This window comes from Equus asinus, chromosome 17 (assembly GCF_041296235.1).
Source record: "Equus asinus isolate D_3611 breed Donkey chromosome 17, EquAss-T2T_v2, whole genome shotgun sequence".
NCBI lineage: Eukaryota > Metazoa > Chordata > Mammalia > Perissodactyla > Equidae > Equus > Equus asinus.
The window spans coordinates 22943409-22963100 of record NC_091806.1 but is presented as its reverse complement, the minus strand read 5'-3'; the positions used below and the strand labels follow the sequence as shown (position 1 = coordinate 22963100).

General features: G+C 34.8%; 1 protein-coding gene across 1 annotated transcript; it reads right to left on the bottom strand.

Moving 5' to 3' along the window:
* Positions 1–12360: 12360 nt before the first annotated feature.
* Positions 12361–16687, bottom strand: LOC123278123 (olfactory receptor 4P4-like). The gene is made up of 2 exons (XM_070487329.1): positions 15778–16687; positions 12361–12491 (listed from the first exon to the last, which is right to left on the bottom strand). Exons 1-2 carry the CDS (start codon positions 16685–16687, stop codon positions 12361–12363), a joined length of 1041 nt encoding a protein of 346 aa, XP_070343430.1.
* Positions 16688–19692: the final 3005 nt, after the last annotated feature.

The following is a 19692-nucleotide window of genomic DNA, read 5'->3' as shown; positions in this document are numbered from 1 at the left end:
GTTCAAACCAAAATGTGTGCACTGAAGTTCAGTTAACCAATCCCCCTCTCTGACACAAAACAAATATTAAAAGTTTCCTTCAGACATGCTGTTTCGTTGATCTACTTGTCTACCTTCAAGGAATATCACACTGCCTTGATTACTGTAGCTTCGTAACATACCTTTAAATCAGGAAGCGTGAGTTCTTCAAATTTGTTCTTTTATAAAGCTGTGTGAGCTAAAATACATCCTCTCCATTTCGATATAAATTTTCTTTTAAAATATTAAAAAGGATGTATTTTTAAATTGCAAAACATCTGTGTGCTCTGATATTTTTGAGAATTAATACATATGAAATTTTAAGTTTATTTTTGGATTTGTACTAATGGAAAACACAGTAAGTTTTTTGTATATTGATTTTATAACCTGAAAACGTGCTAAATTCACTTTAATAAAAGAAAAACTCATTCATATTGGAAAAGAAGAAGTGAAACTGTCTTTATTCACAGATGATGTAACTATGTAGAAAAATCTGAATACTTTATGGAAAAGCTATAAAAATGAATAAGTGTTAAAGAAATGAACTTGTGGAATGAATTCAGATGTAATATATCCTGTTCTATTTTTGTGTAATTTTATTCAGAATAGGTATTATTTCTTCTTTAAGCTTTTATAAAATTCCCCAGTGAAGCTATATGGACAGGGGTTTCCCTTTGTGAAGATTTAAAAGAAGAAATGCAATTTATTTAAGAGACATAAGGATATTAAGATTATCTATTATTTATTTTTAAAGAGTTTCATTCGTTTATGTAGTGCAAGAAACTTGTGCATTCTATATAAGTTGCTGAATTTGTTGGCATTAATATGCATAGGAGCATTAGCTAATGTGCCCCTTTAAAGACCCTGTGTGCTTGAGGCTCCTTGTCTGGCCTATGCACCAGCACTCAAAATGATAACAGTCCTGGACTTGGCCCACCCAGCTGTTTTTTTATGGGAGAGTTAGCACAAAGGCCCTCATAGTCTGACCCTCTTGGTGGGTGGGGTCTCTGGGCCTTGGAGTGTAGGTCATACAGGGCAGTCTCCTTTGGCAAGCATGCAGCCTTCATTCCTCTGCCTACTTAAGCCAGCTTCTCTCAGGGGACGGTAGTGGGTGCACATTGCTGTCCAACTGACCACCAATGGACCTTCCCTGTAAGTAACTCCCAATAAACCTATATGTCTCATTTGCCGTCTCCAGGTCTTTTTTTCGGTCTCTCAGCAACCTATGCCACACTGATCACTCAGTGGAACACTAGCATTCTCTTATTGTCCTTTTAAAATCTGTAAAAATTGTAGCAATACCACCTCTATCATTAAGAAACAAAATAATTTTGTAATAAATAATCCAAAAATCCTAGATATCAAGACTTGGAAAATAAAAACAAAATAAATCCAGAAAATATAGATATAAAGATATAAAAATGTAAAGAAAGGAATCAAGGACATAATTAATAATCCTAACTAGGAAACAGTACTAAAGCCAAACACTGTTCCTTTGAAATGATTAATAAAAGTCATAAACTGCAGGAAAGATCAAGCAAGAGAAAAGTGAGAAAAAATACAAATTAACAATATGAGGAAATCTTATACAGTGCTGGTAGTAAAATGTAAGTGTGTGGAAACACTTTAAAACATTTTTTGACAATATCTACTAAGGTAATCATGACTTATGATCTGGCAATTTGATTCTACATATTGATTTACCATGCTGTAAATTTGAGTGACTTGAACAAATGCATCTGCAATTAGAAGGGTAGACAGAGAACCATATGCGGTCTTAGAAGGAAGAGTAAGTAGAATAAGCACGTGGCTCATACTGCTAGAACACCTGATCTTGCTTGCAATAAATATCAAAGACAGATGAGCAAATTAAGCTCACAGAGGTAGAACTGAATTATCCTTGTACTTAAGTGAGTTTGTATACCCATTTCAGAGTCAGAAACTAAAAACCGTAAGGCCATTCTTCTTACCAACATGTACTCACTTGGATAAGATCCATGGAAAATGAATCTCAGCAAACTGGACAAGTTCAGCATTATGGAAAGTCTAAAGTGCCAGAATGCTACCTGCAGTTCTCACCATTCTAATGTGAAAATCTCTCAAAATAAATCCAGACCTGAATTAAATTCTAGCTTGTTTATTTGGTTGAATTGAATGGAGAATCCGAGGAAGGTATATTTGCATGGGGAAAAGAACCAGCTGGGAAGAGAACTAATCCTATGCAAGGAAGGAGCCCTTATGAATGTCTTAATACAGCAACAAATCTTTTGCAGCTGGAAGGAAAGAAATGAATTTTAGTAAAAGAACTGTTTCTGCTTCATCTTATGGTTTAAGTGCAACTGTGGTGCATTGAATCATATTCCATGTGTTATCTCATAAAGTCATTAAAAGATTGCAACACTGGGGATGGATGAAATAAATAAGACTAATGAAAACAAAACATTAAAAGAAGTATAAAGCAGGTTTGGGAAATACAATGCTAAAAGTTCTTGGGATTTCAATTACAAAGGATGTATGTATCCAAATCAGTAGTACCACTGGCAGTCCTCTGGGATATTTAGAGAAAAGTGCTGGCCACTGGGCATGCCATTAAGGGTGTTTCAAGCTTCTTCCTCCTTTTGAGGAAAAATTGAAGTCAGAACATTACCTTGCTCCTCTGAAGAAAGCTCCAGCCCAGCTCCAGATCTGGCAAGGGTGAAAATCACTAGCATTTCTATCTCCCTCTTCTCACCAAAGGTGACCCTAGGTGCTGAGAGAACAAAACACCTGAGCACCTTTTAGTAATTTACTTTTAAGAGTAGAACTACTATTGCTGATACTAGAAAAGAAATCCAGTACAGTGGTTAAAAATGAATTTCAAAGTCAGAGAGCCTGGATACCATCTCTTACTAGCCACACTATTGAACTTCTCTGCAGAAGGAACATAAGTTCTCTGAGATCGTAAATGCATCTCTAGTCGCAAGATGAGAAACTACAATCACATATATTTACTTCATGCCAGAAACTGAGCAAGGTGCTTCCTATAGTTTAATCAAGGTCAGACAGCTATGCTCTCACTAATAGGTTTTTCTGATTCCAGAACTTGAAATCCTGGCTACTACAACACACCCTGGTCCATCACATCCTGTCATGACCGCCTGAATATCTACATGTGAGAATATATTTTAATCACTGTGACCCTAACACATGAGCTAGATTAAAATGTGCAAGCATGAAATTAAGAAAAACCTGTCATCCTCCTATGATATATTCCCAGGACCTCGAAAAAAGAGAGTTGGAGAAAACAGCTGTAGCTCAGTTTTCTTTGTGGTGGGCCCAATTCAGTAACATAGCTGATTTTAAAGTAAAAGTATCAGACAACGAAGTAAAAGGGAGTATTTTGTGCATTTTCAGAAGAAGCAGGTAGTTTAAGAGATATTTATTAAAATCAAAATATTCTGGGAAATTTGATGAGTTAGCTATTGAGAAAAGGACTATTTGAAACTAACAACGTTTTGAAATATTTAGGATACGCTGTAACCAAGTCTATAGGCTTCTCTTAGGTATTGAAGAGAACACTTGATTAGCCTAGAGGTGTCTAAATCAGCCCACTCAATAGATGCCTAAAAATGGACATAGGTTTGAGGGAGAGGATGAGGGATGACAAGAGTGAGATCGAGGCAGAAAGTCACATGGAACTACGTCACCCACAGGTAGTTTTGATCTCGAATCTTTCCTTTAGGCCCCATCCAAAACTCTGAAGTTCTTCCAGTCTGATGATTTCCAACACTCTGGGACTTAAATAGAGTGCTTGTGTAATGTGAATGTTCACCAGCAGGTTAAGGTATTCCTTTAATGCACCCTAGTAACGGTGAACTTCTAAATTTCCAACAAAATAATACAGTAGTAGGTAACATTTCTTTTTTTTTTTTTTTTTTAATTTTTTTTTTTATTTTATTATTATTATTTTTTTCTTTTTTCTCCCCAAAGCCCCCCGGTACATAGTTGTATATTCTTCGTTGTGGGTCCTTCTAGTTGTGGCATGTGGGATGCTGCCTCAGCGTGGTTTGATGAGCGGTGCCATGTCCGCGCCCAGGATTCGAACTGACGAAACACTGGGCCGCCTGCAGCGGAGCGCGCGAACTTAACCACTCGGCCACGGGGCCAGCCCCAGTAGGTAACATTTCTTTAACGATACATTTATAATGCAATATATTTGTAAAACATTTTATGCTTTAATTCATACATTGAGCAAAACAAGTTCAATATACAATTTTTTGGCAGATATTTTTACAGAACTCGGACATTGTCCTGCAAAGCTAGAAAATAAATACATAATAATATAAATAGAAACAAAATAAAAATTACTAGCAAATAGATAATCTTGTTTACTAAATTATGAGTGTGGACTTTATGTATAACTTAGTCATATTTTCAGCTAATAAAATTTTGTGGCCCCTTGGTGAAACAACAAATGATAACAGTTTCATGGTTTTGTTTCATAGCACACTCTGATGGAAAGGGTCTTTTCCGTGAGTCCTCCTCAAAAGTCCCACACTCCTCATACCATATACATGCAGACACCCACATAGGACACACACAGGCACATATAGGCAAGAAAATTTTCCTTACCTAACACAAATCTAAATACTCTACGGAAAAAAATAGCACATCAAACCAAATCAAACAGAACGCTATATAACCTGCTAGTTAGAGCTAATTTTCTTCTGAATGGACAGAATGTTTTTCCCTGGTATTCCATGACTTTAGGAGAAGAAAAGTTGATAACTGTGTAAAGGACTCTAAGAGGTGAAACATCAAACAGTTGTTCCTGGCACTAAAGACAAACTGTATTGTGTCTGTGGTTTTCCCTGGATCTCTCCTTGGATATGAGGCAGGAGTAACTCATTCAGATGTGCTGTGTGGATGCAATTCAGTCATTCTGCTGAGAAAAGACAAGGGCCTCAGCAGAGACAGATGTCTAGAAAACAGAAGAATCAAGACACAGAGCTGAGATTGTGTTACATGATTTATAAAATGTGGGGGTAAAGGGTAGTTAGAATAGTATCTCCTTATGAAGAAAATAAATAAGTAAAAAGACGTTATGTGGGAAACAGGGATTAATAGGAGGAGCTTAGAAGATTGATAGGGCAGTGAAAATATTTTGTACAATACCATAATTGTGGATACATGTCATTATAAGTTTGTGTAAACCCATAGAATATATAACAGCAATAGTGAACCGTAATGTAACTATGGACTTTGGGTGATTATGATGTGTGAATGTAGGTGCATCATTTGTAACAAACGTACCACCTAGTGTGGGATGTTGATAATAGGGGAGGTTATGCTTGTGTAGCAGCAGGGGGTATATGGGGAATATATTCACCTTCTCTTCTATTTCAGGTGAACCTACAACTGTTCTAAAAAAAAAAAGTATTTAAAAATAAAAGACATTATTGGACTTAGAGTCTCCTGGATTTTATTCTCTTCCCATAATTACTGGGAATACACGTTAAATTTTAGAGATTTTGGGCATCACATCTTCTGTTATAAATGCATGACTGTGAATGACATAAAGAGATGTAGATATGTGAGAACAGTATATACCATCAAGAAAAGAGAGGAGATATTATGTTGAATTCTTTAACAACATTTTAAATTTTATTCAAGAAAATGTCCTGTATTCTTTATGCCATAAATCCATTTAAAAGGGAAAGATTTATTTTTCTCTTTCATAAACAATGAAACAAATTTTCTGGTAATAAAATCGGTCATTTTCCACACATTCCCTTTCAACATTCAGATTGACATGCTTTGTGACGGTTTTTCAAAAGATAAATTTAAATTCAGCTATATTTTTGTTTCTTTATCAGTAATTGCTAAGAGAATAATTTGTCCTATTCCTCCTGCTATAACAATTCTTCTCAATTTTATCTCCCTCATTATTTTTTTCTGTTCTTTATACTTCTCTGCACTGTGCCTCCTGAATCTGTAACTCTTGCATTGCATTCACATGTTCCAGAACTCTTTCAGTATCTAAATTATCTTCCTTTTCATAAAATCTCATTAACCAATCTCTTCTCTGTTGTGATATTTTCTGTATCTTAAGGGATATCTTAAGGGATCTTAGTTTAAATCCTGTTAAGCATGCATAAAAGTCCTTTCATACAAGTTTCTTCTGATTTCTCTAGAAAATATTTCTCAGATTTATCTTCATTATAGTTACAAGTTGATTTGCTTTATGTATTGTGCCACAATATATTTTTTTATTCAATAAACTTTATTTTTTAGAGCAGTTTTATGTTGACAGCAAAATTGAGCAGAAATTCCATCAATTCTCATACACCCCCTGTCCCCACACAAGGACAACCCCTCCCTCCAAAATGGTACACTTCTTACAAAAATGAATCTACACTGACACATCTTTACTACCTAAAATTCACAATTTACATTAGGGTTCATTCTTGGTTTTGTACACTCTATGCATTTCGACATGTATAATGATAGTATCCAAAATTTTGGTAACATACAGAACAGTTTCCCTAAACATCCTCTGTGCATACCTATTCTTTCCTCCCTCCTCCCTAACCCTTGGCATCCACTGATCTTTTTGCTGTCTCCACAGTTTTGCCTTTTCTAGAATGTCATATAGTTAAAATAATAGAGTAGGGAGACTTTTCAGATTGGCTTCTTTCACTTTGTAATATGCATGTAAGTTTCCCGTATTTCTCAGATATAGATTAAGGGATTGAATATAGGAGCAATGATGGTGTAAACTAGTGCAATACTTTATCCTCAGGGAAAGTGGTGGGAGGTCTAAGGTAAATAAACATTACAGGCCCCCAAAATAAGATAAGCACAGTGATATGAGATCAGTTGGGAGAGAGAGCTTTGCATATTCATTCATCTGAGTGATTTATTAAGGTGGATAATATAATGCCATAAGAAACAAATAAGACAACAAAGGCGACTAAGGAGACCATACCTGAAAAGGCAATCATGAGGACACCAGTGATATAGGTACCAGTACAGGCAACTTTTAGCAAAGGAAAAATATCACAAATAGTGATCAATTTTGTTAGGAACACAGAAGAGCAAATTGACTACCGTAGAAAAGAGAGGAAAAGAATTAACAGCCCCACCAACCCAAGCAGCCAAGACAAGGAATTGCATCTTGCCCTGTTCATGATAATCACATAGTGGAGAGGTTTGCAGATGGCAACATTGTGATCAAAAGCCATGGCAGTAAGAATGAAGATCTCAGTACCTCCAAAGAAGTGCATGGTAAAGACCTGTAACATGCGATTACCATAGGAAATGGGTTTTTTTTCCACTAGCAGGTTGGCAATTAATTTGGGTGTAACTATAGAGGTATAGCAGATGTCTATTAAGGATAAATTGATGAGGAAATAGTGCATTGATTGGTTCTAAAGAGGACTGCATCGAATAGAACTAAGGATCATAAGGTTTTCTACCAACAGGGCAACGTAACAGAATAAGAAGAGCACAAAGCAAAATATTTGTATGTTTTTGTCATGAGAAAGTCCTGGAAGAATGAATTCTGAGGTGTTTCTCTGGCTTTCCATATGTTTCAATTGGATGTATGTTATATACAAATGACTTATGTTTCTGAAAAAACAAAACAACTTTAGGTGAAAAATTAATAGTATGAACACAATAATGTAAAATTTACTAAGAAATAGATTGACGTGAATAGAATCTTAACATTAATTGATCTTAGTTTCTTGAATTGAGCCTCTTTCTCTTTCATTATGTCTCATTTTATAAATCTATTGTGGAATAATTTTATAGTGTTAACAATGAGAATAATTATATATTTTCCTCATAAACAGTGGTAATGATTTAAAATATTTAAAACAAAAATTATTACTATTATGTTATATAGATAACAAAATTATTAACTATATTATTTAGTCTGATGTAAACCAAGAAAATTTTTTTGTATATTTTTCAATTTCTTTGCCTTATAGATAAAATCAGTTTTTCTTATTTTTGGATTTTCTGATCAAATTCCTTGAATTATCTGGGAATAAATCTTGAAGAAGTGCAAGTGTGTTTAAACACTCCAGCTTGACTGCTGAAATTTAATTTGTGAAGAGCATACTCTTCTTTGTTATGTGACCAAACATTTTCAAAGGGTCACGTTAAACCAATGGAATAGCTGCTGTATTAAAAAGCAAAGAATACTTTAAAATTATACATTAAGAAAGACTATCAATCAATGACTGGGATTGTGAAAACTAATCTGCAAATTCATTTATTTCTAGTATTTATATTTTACATATTAAAGACATTTAAAAATATGTACTGACATTGAAGTTTGTGATGGAAATTGGTAAAGAGAAGATAAGATCTTTAAATTGCCCAAGTGTATTTGAATTGTGCATTTGTCATGGCTTTTGCTAGAGGTTTCATATTTTATATACAATCTAAAGAATGAATGTCAATAAAAGTTGATGATACAGAAAGCAATTTGAAGACAAACTTTGTGGTTAATTATCACTCAGTGATTTTTGTTGCAATAACAAATAAGTGAAAAATTCAGGAATTTGAATCCTTTGTACCTAATGTAAATGTTAAGACATTATTTAATCAGTGCAAAATGAGTGTAGCATAGAGAGAAAGCACTTCAGGAGTGATTTTACCCACTGATGAGGAATTATCTGACCTTAGTGGGTTTGCAAAAGCTAGCACACCTTCTCCCTTAGTCTGGATCTGATGTGACAGTCAACTCTGGGACACCAGATATCTATTTAAAAAACACAGGGGCCAGCCCCTGGGGCCAAGAGGTTTTCTCCCACTCTGCTACGGCGGCCCAGGGTTTCACCAGTTTGGATCCTGGGTGCGGACATGGCACCGCTCATCAGGCCACTCTGAGGTGGCGTCCCACATAGCACAACCAGAGGCACTCACAACTAGAATATACATCTATGTGCTGGGGGGCTTGGGGAGAAGAAGAAGGAGAAAAAAAGAAGATTGGCCACAGATCTTAGCTCAAGTGACAATCTTTAAAAACAAAAACAACACAAAATGCTTTTGTTTCAAGATTATTTAGGAACCATCAACTCTAGTGATGCATAAATTCAATATCTATGTTATTTATAGTCTTTTAGAGGACTGTAGGTGACAAACAGCTGACAGCTGTGGCATTGAAAAATATGGTCCATACTGAGGGAACCAATTCTATTTTAAATTACTTTTCAAAATTCTAAATTCAAGAAGTAGAAATTTTCAATTTGTTCCTACTTTGCTTCAGTATCACTACAAGACTTCCTACCCGCCTTCATATTAAAAAAAAACCAAAATAATTATCAATCACAGTGTCTAGCAGTTAAGTGTAACTAAAGAGTATTGAAATATTTAAGGAGTGTGCAGATCAATGACCTCTCTTCTACTTAATGCAACTGATATTCATTCTTTGTTTATAAGGTAGAAACAATGTTATCTTTAAGATACATTTACTTATGTAAAACCATTATATTTATAGAGAATTATTATATATGTAGACTATGAACAACATAGAAGTGGAAATCACTTAACTAATCCAAATCTCTGATTTTAAATAGAAGATACCCAGATGAAGAGAATCTAAGTAATTTCTTAGGATTGGAAAATAATACCCTATGAATGTTAGAACACAGAATCTTGTTTCTCCCTCAATCTGGGGCTACATTTAATGTGTGAGAGCTGGGAAGGATGTCAGAGGGTATCATGAAGGACAGCAATGAAAAGACTATTTTGAATCCTCATCTGAGTAGAAAAGAATAGTCAAGATGCTGGGTTACCAGACACCCAGTCTGTGCTTCTGAGTACTCATGTATGTAAAGAGTAGTGGAGTATTTAACACAAACATGTATTCTAGAATTCTCTGATTCTAAAACATTTGAAATAATTTTCCTTCAGGAAGCTCTTCAAATCAAGATTCTTGCTTGTTTTCTAGATCATCATTGGCATTTAATCTGCAATAGCTCTAAATGTCTCCTGTAGTCTGAGGGAATGTGTTATATGATCGGTGCTGTTAGCAGAGGGAAAAGGGAAAAGTCATTCGAGGAGAATTATGGTCATAAAACAATATAGTGATAGTAAGGGAAACCTCCTATGTAAAAACTGAAGTCACAATTGATTAAATAAAGCATATCAGGAAACCACTGAAGATGGCGTTAGAACAGTTGGTAACACAGAGAAGGAGAAACATTGAGGAATGCTAAATAAACTGACCAGTGTAATCCTTGAGCTAATCATTAAATCTCTGTAAACCTCATTTACCTTTTTTATAGGATTAAAGTATCATTATACAGTTCAGAAACTTAATAAGGAGTACATGAGGTAATATAAAATATCCCAGTGACACACGTGGTTTATAACACACAGTCATTTTCCTTTCACAGTCTTTCCTGTTTGAGTGAATTGTTTGGCAACTACATAAATTGTCTTACACACATATACAACTAAACCCAATGAAAAAATAAAGAAAAAACATTTGTAACATAAATTTAATGTGTGATCAGGTAAACTTCAATTTCGAGAATCTATTAGTGAAAATCTGTTAGTTGGGTAATAGATTGGTTATCTTAAGGTACTTCTTAACACAAATCATTAGTCTTTTTAATTTTCACTACAAAAATATACTTCAATAATTACTTTATTTCTCTGGTAGTATTGAATAAAAATGCTGTGTGCTTTTTGTGTTATCCTGTCCATACAAAACTAGACACTCATATTTAAAGACAATTTTCACCACACATTCAAATTTTCTCTCAGTGTAACAGAATGTAGCATACTATAAACTTACTATAGTTGACTCAGATAAAACACATATTTTAGGATGCAAAGTGTTTTGAAAGATAGTAAATTCTACATTATTGTAGACATTCAAGCATAAGTTGATCTATTTCTTAATAGTAATATGGCAGATTGCATATAAGCACAAGAATGGGACAAAATGAAATTCACTGCCAACTTGAAAATGTTTTAACTCTATTCTTTTTCATGGGAATTTTGCTTATAAACAATGCCCAATTAAAACTAGAGTCTTCTAAAACATTTTTAGAGTAATGAAATTATCATATGCAGCAAGAGAAATTACAGCCTTTAGAATGAAATTGTATAAAGTAAATATAAAGAACATAATATTAACCCAGCACATGTTTGGTGGGACTCTTCTCAAATCAAGGTGACATGAGTACTTCACTTAGCCATCAGATCTGAGGGGCTGTCAGGTTAACTTTAGGGTGTACCAGGAAGCATTCTGCCCTCACACACTCACTCTGCCAATTCGCCTCCAGTACACAAATCTGAAATAAAAGGCAGAGAATTACAAACCAGTTATTCAAACACATCCAGAATAATTCTCTGCAAATATATTTAAAATCGCAACATGCTTTAAACCTCCTACAGGTTTACAAAGGAATTAGACTTCAAATATTCACTAAAAACTAGCAGCAGTGCAAGGAGAAGTGAATCTTTTTTCCTCAGGAAAGCAGGCTGAAATTTTTGAATGCCAATTAACAGCCTAATAAAAACCCAAACAAAAAATAAACAAAACGTATTTTTAAATTCCTGCAAAAGCTAAAACAAGTATTTAGGTCCTAGGAACATCTATTTTATGCCTATGCATGAAGAGAGTTTGGTTTGGAAGAACAGAAGATCAACTCAAGTGACAATGCAAGCATTAGTAGGTATCTGAAAGGTCTAAGTAATTATAGTCCCAAAGGCATTTCTAAACAGATCCTGGCCAAATGCTGCTAAGTCAGTGTCCACAATAATGTGCTTGCTTACTATTTGGAAAACAACTGGTCCTATTTCTCTGGAGGCCCAAAAGTCTATACTCTGAGCAACTCTGGAAACTGACTGCTCTGTGTTCTTCCAGCTTTCTGAAAAATAAGATGGAAGCTAATGTAGCCTGCAATAATATTAGCTTAGGTTTCAGTAAAATCTCAAATGAGGTAGGACAAAGAGAAGTGAACACAGATATTTATAGTCCTACATGGGCAATTATCAAGATTCTAAGTGTGTAGCGCAGATTGACCAATAATCAATGACCTGTGATATCATAATTTGTACAAGGTTACTTTTCGTTAGAAGCTAACATTGATGGAATTGATGGTTGGAGGATGAGAGACAAAGAAAAGGAAAGATAAAAGAATAGACATTATTTTACCATAAACTTGGCAGGTAGGAAAAGTAAAAATAAATAAAGGATTTTAGCATTTCAGCATTAAAGGATATCGTAACCCAGTGTTTTACTGATTGTCTACTACAACATTATACACAATGTTGACCAAAATTTACTCAAGTCTACCTGTATCAATCCACAGAGGGAGACAGCTGGTCATGTTGTCATGTCTCTATCCTCCCCACACAAACACACAGTAGGACACCCCTTAGAGGCAGACAGAAGTTTTGCATGTACATCCTCAATTCCTTTTTTTTGGTGAGGAAGATCAGTCTTGAGCTAACATCTATTGCCAGTCTTCCTCTTTTTGCTTGAGGAACATTTTGCTGAGCTAACATCTGTGCCAATCTTCCTCTATTTTATGTGGGATGCCACCACAGCATGGCTTGATGAGTGGTGTGTAGGTCCATGCCCAGGATCCGAACTGGTGAACCCCAGGGAGCAGAAGCAGAGTGCATGAACTTAACCACTATGCCACTGAACTGGCCCCTACATCCTCAATTCTTGAATTCATCCCTGGTCATATACTAGGTCTACTGAATATTTTTAATTTTGATGAAGTGAAAATTATCATTTTCTGTTTTTATGAATCATAATATTGGTGCAATTTTTAAAATTCTTTTTAAAATCTAAGGTCACAAAAATCTTCTCCCATGTTTTACTCTAAATGTTTTATACTTTTATGTATTACATGTAGGTCTAAGATCCATTCTTAATAAATTTGTCTAACATGTGATGTATAGATGAAAGGCTTTTTCTCTTTTGTTTTGGTACGTATAGATATACAATAGGCCCACAACAATTGGTTGTAAAGATGATTCTTTTCTCCATTTAATTAACTATGGCCTTTGTTAAGATTAGCTGCCCATATATGTGCAGATCTACTACTGAGCTCTTGAGTCTGCTTAACTGATCTTATTGTCTATCTTTATGAAAATACCACTCCATTTGAACACAGCAGTTTTATAATATAACTTGAAATTAGATAGTGTAAGTTCTCCAACTTTGTTTTTTAAAGTTGTGGGACCTAATTTAGGTCTTTTGCATTTCCATATAAATTTTAGATCACATTTGAAAAGTTTTAAAATGTGCTTGTTTATATTTTGTTTGAGAATTCTGGAATCTAAAAATGTTGGTGGGGAGAATTCATACTTTAATAATGTTGAGACATTTGTCCATGAACACATTTATATTTTTTTAAATTTTTAATATTTTTTACTTTTCATCTATTAAGGTGCTTATGTTTGTTACCTCACAAAATTGGTGTTCTCTTGTCCAATAAACCTTTAAGAAAGCAAATTTTTATGGCATCAGCTTTCGGAAAAAGAAACGTAGCTTTATTTTGTGAGATTGATCTGCAAGGAGACGGGAGCATGTGCCCTCAGATCTGTCTCCTCAAGCAGGTCATCAGGGACAATTTATGAGATGAAGGGCAGGGCAGTCTGGAGTGTGGAGATGGATGAATGGAGGTAAGGAAAAGTGAGGTAATTGATGATCCGTGCAAGCATGTTAATCTTCATGCCTCTTCATAGGACACATGTTCACAAAATGGCAGCATAACCATGAGCTGAGGGTGGGATTTTTAGCTCCTTGACACCAAAAAGTTCACTTATCGAGCATTTACAAAGGCTCAGTTGACGTGGTGTTAGTGCTCCCAAACGTCCTGAACTAGACAAGGGATCCCAGTTCTTGAAAGACCACTCTTAATTACTCTGTTGCTAAGATGTGGTCAGTTGAACTGGTTCTGGAGGGTGTGTGGCTACAGACCCAATTCAGATTATAGCTTCCTTTATAGCAAAACATCTGAATGTGAAGTAAAATAAGACTAATTTCTGCACTTTCAGATGAAGCAGCTAGTCTAAGAGATATTTGATAAAATCTAAATGTTTTGGGAAAAATGATTATTTAGGTACAGGGAAAAGGATGATCTACTTGAAATTAAGATACCTCTATGTAGCATTATTCACAATAGCCTCAATGCAGAAACAACCTAAGTGGATTAAGCGGATGAACAGATAAAGAAGAATTCCTCAAGCAAAAAGAGGAAGATTGGCAACAAATGTTAACTCAGGGTCAATCTTCCTAACAAAAAACAAAACAAACAATCAAACAAAAACTAATGGACCACTGAGAAAAGAAAACAAATCATAATAAAAGGTTTTTTGGTTTTGTTGCATAACATTCTTTCTGATGGGATGGGTTTTTCCCTGACCCATTCTCAAGATCCCAAGGATTGGATTATGTGATTCAAAGGGGATGGGCATAAATGATAATAAAAAGTGTACCTCCTTGTTGCATAAAATAACTAAGGAAAAAGACATTATGGGGGCTGAGAGTCTGCTAGATTCCATCTCTCCCTGATAGTTACATAATGATGTATGTTAAAATTTTAGCCTCCCTGACATTACTTGTCTTATTATTAATGCATGACTGTTAATGGCATAAGTGGACGTTCTAGATATGTGAGAACAACGTATACAGTCAAATAGAAAGAAAAGATAGTGCCTTTGAATTTAATTCAGTAACTGTTTATTTCCATCTTCATTTGTACAGATTTATTTCTGAAAAAGACGGAGAAACAAAGAAAAATAAAGGTACAACACATTACCTTCTGGCTCAGTTAAACTGGAAAAACAGTTCATAAGAAGAAACACTAGTATCAGGCATAGGATTATTTGGAATACAGTAAATGTTCAGCAGAATACCAATAAAAAATACAGGGCAGGAATCAGAAATCTTCATGAATAAGAAAACATCAGGAGTGTGAATTATATGAAAGGCATGCACACTAAAGCACAGGGGTGGGGACGTTATAAGCAGAGGAGATGGCAGAAATAAAGCCATAGAGGTGAGATATTTTAGAGAATGTTTGGAGAATGTCATGGGGTTCCGTGTAGCTGGATGAAAGCATCCAAGCAAAGGGAAACATAGAAAGAAAGGTAGGGAAAGAGGAAAATCCCCTAACGTCAATTTCCTGTATGCCATATGCGATGCTAAATCTTCACTCAGGTTAGCCAAACTAATATTTCGTCTTTAAGAAGTATAATATTTCCATATTTCACAGATATTTTTTAAATGGAGGTTCACATAATTAAACCAAATTGCCAAGACACAGAGATAAAAGGTTACAGAGTCAGTAGTCACCCAGGTCGCCCTGGCCCCATAACACCACACATTCTTCCAGTATATAAATTTTTGAAATCAGTAAAATCAAGTCAGACCTATTTCAGGAGATATCTGATAAACAAATGAGAAGGTAGGATTATATTCCAAGGAAAATAGAGTTCCAAATAAATTTTTGGAGAGAGGAGTTGTGACATGATTAGAGACACACTTTAGAAGGGCATGTGAATTACTCAAATTAATGTAGTCACACTTGGAACTAGTTGGACCTTCTAAAGTGCAGATAACATTCTGAATAACAGTGACTTGCATTTTTGGCTCATACTTTGTCAGAGGTCATTTAGTCCAACTTCCCAAAGAAACCTTATATGCTTTCAAAACATCTCAGATGATAAATGCCCTGAGGACACAGGATTGAAAGCACAATGAATATTATCTTAGTTGCTTTAATTTTAAATATGCCATTTGAGACCATACCTTCCGCATGGCAATTTTCATCTCCATATTTCTCAGGGTATAGATGAGAGGATTCAGCATGGGGGCAATCACAGTATAAAACACAGAGATTTCCTTATCTTTGTTCTCACTCCCTGCAGGTAGAACATAAATATAGATACAGGGCACAAAGAACAAAACTACAACCATAACGTGAGAGCTACAGGTTGAGAGTGCTTTGCGTCGCCCTGCAGAGGAGCGTGTCCTAAGATTATATAATATGAGTATATAAGAAGCTACCAAGACAAGAAAAACAACCACCACCACCATCCCTGAATTTGCAATCATTAAGATATTAACAACATGAATATCTTTGCATACCAGTTTCAAAAGAGGCTTCACATCACATAAGTAATGATCTATCTGATTAGGACCACAGAAAGTTAAATTGAGTATTATGAGAAGTAGAGCAATAGAGTGCCAAAAGCCCACAACCCAGGCCATGATGATCAACATGTTACACCTCTGCCGGTTCATGATGACCATGTAGTGCAGGGGCTTGACAATGGCAACATAGCGGTCAAAAGCCATGGACACTAAGATGAATATTTCCACAGCAGCCAGCAAGTGGGCAGTGAAGAGCTGGGTCATACAGTTGTTATAGGAAATATTTTTTCTTACCGCAGCTAAATCCCTGATTAGCCGGGGGATCACAGTGGAGGTGTAGCAGAGGTCCATGAGGGAAAGGTGGCAGAGAAAGTAGTACATGGGTTGTTGGATTAGATGGCTGCAAGCGATTGTGAGTAAGATGGTGGAATTCCCCATTAAGACGGCCATGTAACAGAGGAGGAACAAGAAAAAGAAGAGTAGCTCTATTTGCTTATTATCCCACAGCCCCAAGAAAACAAATTCTGTGATATTCTGATTTCTCATGAGGTTAAGGTGAGTCCAGAGTATACAACAGAACCTTGGTTTATCTGAAATGACAGAGAACATAGTATATCGTCAATAATATATTTTTTTTAAGTTTTGGAACATTTAAACACAGAAAAAAGTGATTTAGGCCATAAAGGATTCATTACGGACTTTTAAATCGTTTTCTGATAACTGGCATCATTATATTTCAAATAATATTCAATGAGAGCATATTTTATGTCTGGAACTTTTGTAAACATTTTGTACGCACTTAACTAATAAAAACTCATTAGTTACAATTCTGATACTCACTTTATATATGAAAAATAGAAAACGGTGTGTTCACTTCATTCCACAAAATCATTAAGATATTAAGTAGCAATTTACAACATGAGTGTATCTGATGTCATTTTCCATGCTTTTAACAGCTATGCCACATTATCCATTAATCAAATGGTCTCCCAGCTGTTTTCCACCTCTATAAAAGATATGAGGTTTTGCTCCATCTCTGCCATTAACTATCTGTATTATGTTAGGCAAATTGCTCCCTTCCAGTATGCTACATATAACTTATACATAAAGTCCCAATCATGCACCAACATTCCATATATCCAATGAAACTAAATATTTATTTTTGAAATAAAAATAAAATCAAGGCTTTGCATCATAGCAGAGAAATAGCCTTAATTAATTCACAATAGTTTCAGTGACTCTCCTTCTTGGCTTGTTTGCTCAAAATTCAGAAGATGGAGAGAAGGAACTAGGGAACTGAAGGTGCAAGTGCTGGGCATCTGAATGAAGGAATACAGGTTACTATTATATAGCAACTTCACCTTTTTTTCTAATTATTCTCATGACACATTAGAGGTTGCTATTGAAACATTAGAAACATTTTAGAGGGCTGGTTGTTTTATGTTGACATGTTGAAGAACCTAGTATGATTATGTAATGATCTGCTTGTTTAAACACACTTTGAGAACATTTTGATATAATATACCTAGGAGCGGAGAATGAATATGTTGACTTTTTACCCATAATCAAATGTCATCCACAACAAAATCGTGTTTTTCCTAGAAGACTATTAATTTCAATGAATTGTTTTTTAATGATGTCAGTGAGAGAACAATATGATATAGTGAACAGATCCCTCATTTAATGATTGAAGATGAGCATCCAGTCTCACTTCTTGTTAATTATTTTTATTGTTAGCACTGAGCAGTTTATTCCCTCTGATCCACCTGCTTCAACTGACAAGTGGAACAAATTATACGGATCTTTTTGCCTTATGCCAAGAGCAAAGTAAATAAAGTTCATGTAAAGAATATACAAAGTAAAGAGCTTAAAATTCTAACTTGTCAAATCTACAAAACAGTACACCCAAAAATGTTTGGAGAGGAACAAACTGTTGTGAAAGAAAATAGACATTAGCATTTTTATCAGTTAATTTGTTTTCTGTGGATTTTATGTTTCGTCTGAAGAGATAGGTTGAAGAACTCATAGGAGACATACAGGAAGCATAAGGGAGAAACATGGGTGTTGGTTTAAGTTTGTTCTGGATTCAAAATGGATTTTAGCAAAGAACATTTTTATGTATAAATTGAGACTATCTAATCCTAGTCTTTTTTATGTGGAAGAATCTGATCAGTTAAAGAACACAAATTAGTGATAACTTTTCATTAAAATTGTATAACAAAACTGTAGAAAACCTAGAGAATCAAAACTCTAGAAGTGCAATTCTTTGTTTAGAATATTCCCTGAACATTGTTGCACACCTCCATTTGGAGCAGTGCTGCTCAACTTACAATGATTGAACATCAATTGGGGAAAGACAGGTCCATGTAAAATAGCATTCTTCAAAGCAGTGCCCATAGAAACCTCTGGCAAAGCTACCTCCTGTGGAAATATCCCCTGTCCTATCCTCAAATCATTTTCTTTACAGCCTCTGTCTAATTCATAAAAAAAACTCTGTGTCTCTTTCCTTTCTTTCTCTCTCCCTGTCCCTTCTCTCTCTCTCTCACTCTGATTCTGTCTCTCTCTGTCTCTCTCTCTTTCACACACACACACACACACACACACACACACACACACACATACTCACACCCCCGCCCACATATATGCTTAGATAGGTAGAGTTTTTGGAGTAAAGAATTTTGAGTCCACCTTTTTACATATTTTTCAGCTAGAGATTTTCTTCCAAATATCTCTTCTTTAAACTATAAATTGTTTGAGAAAAATCTCTGAGAGGGATTATTTGAAAAGACATGACAACTGCAGTATGAAAGGGAAAAAAATCTTTTTAAAAAGACTATTGTGAAGTGGGATTTATGACTAAGAATATGAGAATATATGGAGAGTATAAAATCATGAAGTGCATTTTATGATTTTTCTGTTTCTTTAACTATTTATCACATCTGTAATAAAGAAATATTGTGAAAGTGAAGGGCTTCATTATTTGACATGTTTTAAGCAAAATATTTAGATAACACATACAAAGCAATAATATGTTTTAAACAATTTACTAAATACTTTTATTTACCAAGCATTTCATCTTCACCATGACCTGATGGGGTATATGTTATTGTATTATTGGATCTGTTTTGCAAATAAGGAAAATAGAACTCAAGGTTACACAAGCACAAAGGGGAAGGTCTATACCTAAACATTTTCTGTATGATTTGGAAGTTCATACGTTTTCCATTATGTTTAAATGCCTTCTCGTAAATACAAATAAAGGCTTAAAACCCTCAATTTGTCCTCAAATTATCATTCAGATTTTCCTGAATGACTTCTCTTGAAAATAACCACCAAGAAAATTATTTCACAAGAATTTAAACTTAAAAATTTGAATTTGCTAAGTTCAACTTTTACATAAAATAAAATGCTGTTCAAAATCCCAATTATTTTCTCCTAATTTTAATATATATATATATATATATATATATATATATATATATATATGTATGCTCACTAATCAGGATGCTTACTTCTGGAAGACTTTACATTTCTTTGGAATATCAAGGTGA